At 48.9% G+C, this 7,465-nt stretch overlaps 1 protein-coding gene across 1 annotated transcript in view; it reads right to left on the reverse strand.

Moving 5' to 3' along the window:
• Positions 1 to 3,561, reverse strand: part of FBXO43 (F-box protein 43) — a 15,490-nt gene extending 11,929 nt beyond the window's left edge. The window contains exon 1 of the mRNA XM_018559264.1: positions 3,536 to 3,561. Within this exon, the coding sequence (XP_018414766.1) occupies positions 3,536 to 3,556 (21 nt within the window). The 5' untranslated portion in view covers positions 3,557 to 3,561. The remainder of the gene's footprint in view (positions 1 to 3,535) is intronic.
• Between the last annotated feature and the right edge of the window lie 3,904 nt (positions 3,562 to 7,465).

Here is a 7,465-nt window from a genome sequence, read left to right on the forward strand (position 1 = left end):
TGGGCTGGAGAGGTGGGAGAGAAGAAAATGATGGAAAGCGGGTGAAGGTTCACTAAGAAAAGCGTGCTATGGACCACCTGTAGTGCCTTGTAATATATTTCAAACTGAATAGGCTTCTTAATGCAAACACACACAAAACATGCGATAATGCAGTAAACGCACATGCAATTCTCAGGGGTGAATGGGACCCTTACTCCCCCGTTCACACCTTTGCATACCAGGAACGCACATCACATTTGCATGCATATTGCCCATGGATTTCAATGCACGCACTGCAAAGTAGCTCATGTAGCCAATTCTGCCAGCAGCATACCGCGTTTTTGGTTTCCCGTGCATTTGGGTGCCATTAACAGGTGACACGCTCTTCCCAGACAGGTGACGGTTGGAAAAAGGCGGGTGATATGCATGCGAGTGCATTGACAAGTAATGGCAGGGCAAGCACATTGCACATTTTAGACGCATTCCAATGAATGTTCACAGAGCGCAAAGGTGTGAATAGGGACTAAAGAATGAAAGGAGATGTGCAGGAATGGCAGTCTACATGAGCCAATACACAGCCCAATGTCAGGTTGGTGTAGCTGGCAATAGAGGGTCAGCTCTGCCCACCTCTCTCCCTGGCACTGTCCACACAAATGAATGACAGCACCCCCAGACATGGCGCCCCTAGTCACCTTCAGTCCTTGCAGAAAGCTCCAGCATCCAGGCTCATAGTTCGGGTCCATAGACATAAATAAATCACCATAAGAGGTAGCCGAGTTCACCCTGCTGTCACATAGACTTCAGAACAACAACTCCGGCACCTCACAATCATTTATTATTATTGTCACACCGACGTGCCAGTTTTCCTATGGCAACGCCAATCCCCGGCCCGGGCTACTCGCTATGGGAACAGCTAGTCCCCTGTCAGCGTCCCCCAGCCAGCTTTTCCCTCACTGACATTCGAATCACCCGCCTTTTCCCAACCGTCACCTGCCTGGCGAGAGCGCGTCAGTCACAGGAACGAGCGCCTCGGCCGCGGGAGCGCGCACGCAGTGTGGACGCGATCTGCCAGTGGCTTCTGATCGGTGCTCTCGAAGAAGGGGGCGGGGCGCTGGTTGTAAATGGCATGAAGCGGTGAGGGAGTTCGTCCCTTCATCATCACCACACTGCGAGCGGTTCCAGAATAATAAAATCTACCATGTAAACAGAGGAGTGCAGGGCACAGTACCAGGAAGCAGGGCCGCCATTAGAAATCAAGAGGCCTCATACGTCCTACATGGCTAGCTTCCCCCCCCCCAAAGCTGTCAATGGCATGCTGGTACTTGTGGTCCTCCCCACAGCCTCAAACTACCCACCCGAGTGTGACCCTGCAGAGCACAGCATGGATCCTGCACAACCCACCCGAGTGCAGACATCCCAACTCTCCCGGACGCTCCGGGAGTCTCCCGCTATTGGATAGCGGCTCCCGGCCGCCCTGGAGAGAAAAACACTTCCTCCCGGAAAGGTTTATCTGCTTGACCGAGCAGATAAACCTTTCCCTGCGATCGTTTTTTTTTTTTTTTTTTTTTGACATCGGGAGCCGTGGCCTGTCAGTCAGAAAAAAAAAAAAAAAGGCATACGAATCCATAGCTAGATTCCTATTGGCTATTGCACTTTGCAATACCCACTAGCAAACCAGGTAATGTACCCACCCACTGCTGCCGTCAATCAGCAGAGGGGGACCTGAATTTTTCTATCAGGTCCTCTTCTGGTGATTGCAAGCAGCAGAGGGCGGGTGCAATAGCTAGTTGGCTATTGCAAAGTGCAATAGCCAATAGGAATCTAGCTATGGATTCGTATGCCTTTTTTTTTTTTATATTGTGACGGCGGCAACTGTCAGAATACTAAAAACAAAATCAGAAAAAAAACCCTGCAGATAGCAAAGAAGCTATTGCTTCCTGTGCTGCCATCATTTCAGGGGGGTGCTCTCTCCCAGCCCCCCTTGCCCCCATCCGCGGATGGGGGGGCGTAGAGGGCACCTCCCTGAAATGAGAAGGACACCTCCCTGAAATGGCTTCTTTCAGGTTGGGATTCCTGCGAGTGTGACCTTGCAGAGCACACCATGGATCCTGCACAACCCACCCGAGAGTGACCGTGCAGAGCACACCATGGATCCTGCACAACCCACCCGAGAGTGACCGTGCAGAGCACACCATGGATCCTGCACAACCCACCCGAGAGTGACCGTGCAGAGCACACCATGGATCCTGCACAACCCACCCGAGAGTGACCCTGCAGAGCACACCAAAGATCCTGCACAGCCCACCCGAGACTCTCTGGTGGGCTCTGCAGGGTCTCAGTTCGGGGTCCCTTTCCCTGCACAAGCTGCTGGGGCCCGGTCTCTCCCGCCACCGAACCGGTGCTGCTTGGGTCCGGCCTCTGTCCGGGTGAATTCCGGACAGGTGGTAACCCTATGCCAGTGTGCTGCGAGGCCCAGGCCTCTTTCATGTGCGTCGGCCATACCACCCCGATGGTGACCCTGACTTGATGCAATGCCGCATGACAGCCCTCCAAGACAGTGCTTTAAGTCACCACAGCAGCCGTGTCACTGAACAGTTTGTTTTTATCACTGGCAATGTATACAAATCCAACAATATATTAAAGTGCAATGGGGGGGGGGATTTATCAAAACTGAAGCAGGCGCAATCTGGCTACCAATCAGCTTCTCGTTTCAATTTGTGCAGACGAGCTTTGAAAACGAAAAGATAGACGCTGATTGGTTACTATGGGCAACTGCTCCAGATTCTGCCTGCTCCAGTTTTGATCAATTGCAGTTTACTGGCCCTTAGATGGGGTGGCTGCAATCATTTTGCCATTTAGGTTTTTTTTTTTTTTACCTTCACCCAATAACCCTGTGACTAACACACTTCCTGTCCCTGGTGGCTACATGCTCTACCATATCCTTGTAGGGAGAGATGGTGGCCACCCTAGAAGGCTCTCCAATTTGGATTACAAAACACATCTTTTGCACTTCATTTCCATTGCATGGGGAGCGGTTTTGTAGTTTACAGAAGATAGTTTGGAAGACAGATAACATTGCATGTGATTTCAGGATAACCCGAAAAGGAAGTTATGACACTTATTTTCTCTCTAGACTGAAACTGTTCTTAGCCTGTAAAATGAAGTAAATGCGGCCACCAAATCTCAGTATTGGTAATCCAAGGGCTGAACAGGGATGAAACCACACTATACAGCCGGCTAATGTATTTGGCAGTCACAGCTCCCTCAGCTGTCTAAACACCAACTGCATAGGATAGGACGCAGTCACTGTGAGGGGCCATAATTTCTTACCCAGCCAAGTCCATCTTTAAAGTCAACTTATGTCAAGCCAAGCGGCACCAACAGGGAGAATCCACCAACATTCTATGGCCAGCATTGGCCTTTCAATGCATTGACTTATATGATGAGATGAAGGTAAATTTCAGCTCTCTGAACAAATAGCAGTTTTCAGCCTCATTGGAAATACGTTAAAACCATTCAATAAGAGCAAACATAAAGCCTTGATAAGGTACTCCACCTGTGTAATCATGGAGGTCATGTCCCTTCCAGACTTCTCCAGAAAACCAAATGGATTTTTATTCCCCTTAGACTACAAGCATGGTAAAGCCAGGAGCTTAAGCGGGTAACTTGTTGGATCAATGGTAGTTCACACTTGTTGGATTTCTAAGTCACATGACACATTCACATGATTTTTATTGGTAGATCCTAGTCTATTGATTAGGTTGGGATGATTGACTGCTTGCAGCAGGTGTCCAATCTGGCAAGAGCTGTGCTGGTGATAAAAGGCCGTCCTTCAATCTGTCTTTTCTTTGGGAGGAAAGTGGAAATTGTTAACCCTGTGATAAGGTGGAAGTTCGGTGTTTATGGTTTCTCAAGATTATGAATAAACAGTTGACAAAGTTACAGAATGACGCCCGCTTGCATATTGAAAAACAAATGGCATGCCATGTAGAGATTGGAATTGTGACCGTGTGTTCCTCCTTTGGTGCTGGGCTCACTGAGCTTTCACATCAGATATGGCAGAATCTCAGGAAGCTCTGAAGCCAGTTTTCAGAATATGATCCGGACAATTTTCATCTTCAGAAAAGAAAGATCAATAATGACAGTTTATGTATTTTTCTCATGACACGTTACCTACAGTGGGGAACTCAGATAGAAGCTTTTTGCCTTCAACAAAAGGTGCCCATACACTGCTCGGTTCTCGTACGAGGAAATCCCGCGATCGTACGAGAATCGAGCAGTGTGAACGAAGACGTGCGACCGTTTCTACTGTATGGTCGCACGTCTTTTGTCTAAGGAGCACGCTAGAAAACCAGCCCAGAATCGTACGATTTTCGCCTCGTTTGAATGGTGCTCGGGAGACAAATGCCGAACGGGCCAGTGTGCACACGCACACACTACCCGTTCAGCATTGCGGTCATCGGAAGCCCGCCCCTCAGGGGGGCGGGCTTGCGATGATCGAGAGTACGAACTGCCTGTCCAAGATGGGCATATCGTACGTTTTTTAAATCACTTTACAACCATCGCAAGACTAAGGTCTTGCGATGGTTGTACAGTGTATGGCCACCTAAAGAGAGTGCCAGTTCTTAGGCACAGCCAGTTACAGTTCACTCTGATGAAGTCAAACTAGTACATAATGAACTCTGGTTGCCAAGGGCAATAAAGAACTCTGGGGAAATTTAAAAAAATTTACCCTTGCAGTGGGGCTACCCCTGCACAGTAAGGGTTAAGTGCTTGTTTTCATCTAGGAGCAAAAATTTATAAAACCTGTACCTGAACCTCGCAGATGGCAGGCTCCTAGACCGGTCCCTGCAGCCTGTCTCCTCCTCTGCTCCAGCGGTCTAAGATTCTGTGAGTCATCACATCCTAGAGAATGTATGACGTGAGGACAATGAGGAATATACCATTGCTGGAGCGGAGGAGGAGACAGGCTGCTTCAAGGTTCAGGTGAGTATAATTTTGTAATTTTCATCCCTACACAAAAATGAACAGTTAAGCCTGTGACGCACTGCACAGGAAGCCGTGCGGAGCGAAGCAAAGCTGTAAGGCACGGAGCTTGGCATGCAGTGTGTGAGCTGAGTGCAAGCAGATGAATGACAGCACCTTCAGCGGGTTTATACGTGGGAGCCGTTTGGCTGAAGATGACATTTTTCATCTCGGCACACTCAGCTATTCGAGCTCTCGCAAGCTGAAGTGCCAGAGAGAAATTTACATGACACACTGCACATGAAGGCAGCGCACCACCGCTCCGCTTGCAGTGTGTCACAGCCTTTAACCCTTGCAGTGCGGGGATAGCGCCACTGCAAGGGTTGCAAAAATTTGTTTCTTCTTTTAGGGCCGCTTCACACCACAAAGAGTGCGTTCCAGAGCATTCGGCCTCTGGAACGCAACCTGGCCGGCTCCCTACGTTCAGGGGTGGGAGGGGGAGTGGCGGTGCATTGAAGTCAATGGCACAACAGCCACGCCCGCAGTGCGATAGCCCGCACCCGAATGCGGGTGCAGCTTTTTTGCAGATCGCACGCACGCAGATCGCAAAGCATGCAGCTTTTTTGCAGATCGCACTGGACCAGAACGCAGGCACTAATGTGCCACGCGTTTGGGTGCGGACGATCGCACTGCGGTGCCATTGACTTCAATGCTCCGCCACACCCCCTCCGGCCCCTGAACGCAGGGAGCCGGCCGGGTTGCGTTCCTGAGGCTGAACGCTCTAGAATGCACTCTTTGTGGCGTGAACCGGCCCTAAGTACTCATTTTGTCTAGGGGGCTCAGAAAAAGCAGTTTTAGTCACATGATCCTCTGAAAGGTGTGACGGTCAGCACTCACCTCTCTCTCCGACTGTGGAATGTCCCTCGGACTGAGGGTCAGGTAAGTAGATCTGCTTTATTTGAGTCCCCTAGGCAAGAAGAACACTTAACCCTTGCAGTGCCGGGGTAGCTCCACTGTAAGGTTACATTTTTTATTTTCCTTGAGTTATTCTTTCATAATTCTCACTTTTCATGAAATACAACTGAATGTAGTTTTACAACATTTTATACATCCCCCATGCAATGGGGCTAGGGGGGATTCACATGAGCATGGTATAGTCTTTTTGATTAGCATAGGAGACGCCCTGACATATATGTTGGTAGGTCCAACGTGTCACATTGATGGTAAATGTGCACAGGTTTTTTAGAGTATGTCAGGGAAAGATATACAAATATTCAGTACATTTCCGCAGTAAAGACCCTGCAAGTACAGAAAAATACAGATTGATCTGCTTAAAATGCACACAACATGTTTGTGGACTGAGTGTTATTAGTAGGGTTGAGTTTGGTCTGAACCTGAGCTCATCCAAACCCGGAAGTTAGGCATCAGTACATGGCCTATCAGCTGCGGTCAGGGCATTCCCTGCCCCACAGCTGCATGTAAACCAGGGGAGCTGGTGACATCATTAAACTTATGTGGCCACATGCCCATATTAGGAGAATGCCATTGACCAAATATGGCCACGTGGCTATATCAATTATGTAACCAACATCCTGCCCCTTTTGTTTAAATGGAGCTACAGGTTGGGAAATGCCCCGGCCACAGCTAACTGGGCTGGCACTGACAGCATTCTACAGGGATTGGATGAGCTCGGGTTCAAACCTAAGCTCATCCCTACTCTACAGCACTAGGCAGCCAATATGGCCATGTGGTGGATTCAGATAAGCTTGGGTTCAGACCAAACTCCAGCTCATCTCTATTTGTTAGCCCTCCCGTTGTCATTTGATAAACTACTTAATCACATCCACTTTCAGATCTCTACAACATAAAGGCTAATCATTTCTGTAGTCCAATATGAGAACTAGGAGGGCTCTTTGAAATATTAAGAAGTTTGCAGAGCACACAGGACAGCACTGAATTTTTGACAAGACCAACATGTTTTTGCACATATCACATATAACAAATTGCTTCCAGTGGTGCAGTATATTAAACAGACCGATAGGGAGCAAATAAGAGAAGATTGTTGTTAGGGTTTAGATACACTTTAGTGCCCATTCACACTGAGCGTTTAATCGCGCAATTTCTGCCGCGGTATCGCGCATATTTGCCGCGCGATATCGTGAGAAGTCGCTCGTCCAATGATTTTCAATGGAGCTGTTCTATTTTACAGTACCATGTCGCCTGTCGCGCGTCGCTTGTGCAGGGCGCTTTTTCCCACAGATGTTTGAGCAATTTTTCACTTTTTGCATGCAGCCCATCGGTGAAGGTCGCGCGATTGTCACCCGAACAGACGCACTATCCCGGCCGCGCGGAAATCCGCTCGAGGTAAGTGTCGCTCAGTGTGAATGGGCCTTTGACTGGATTCACACTTTTCTCCAGTGTGAATAAAGCAAGGGTAGGCAACCTTGGCACTCTAGATGTTGTGGAACTACAAGTCCCATAAGGCATTGCCACAGGCATGACTCCCAGAGGCCAGGGCATG

This window comes from Nanorana parkeri, unplaced genomic scaffold (assembly GCF_000935625.1).
Source record: "Nanorana parkeri isolate BGI_ZX_2015 unplaced genomic scaffold, ASM93562v1 scaffold16, whole genome shotgun sequence".
NCBI lineage: Eukaryota > Metazoa > Chordata > Amphibia > Anura > Dicroglossidae > Nanorana > Nanorana parkeri.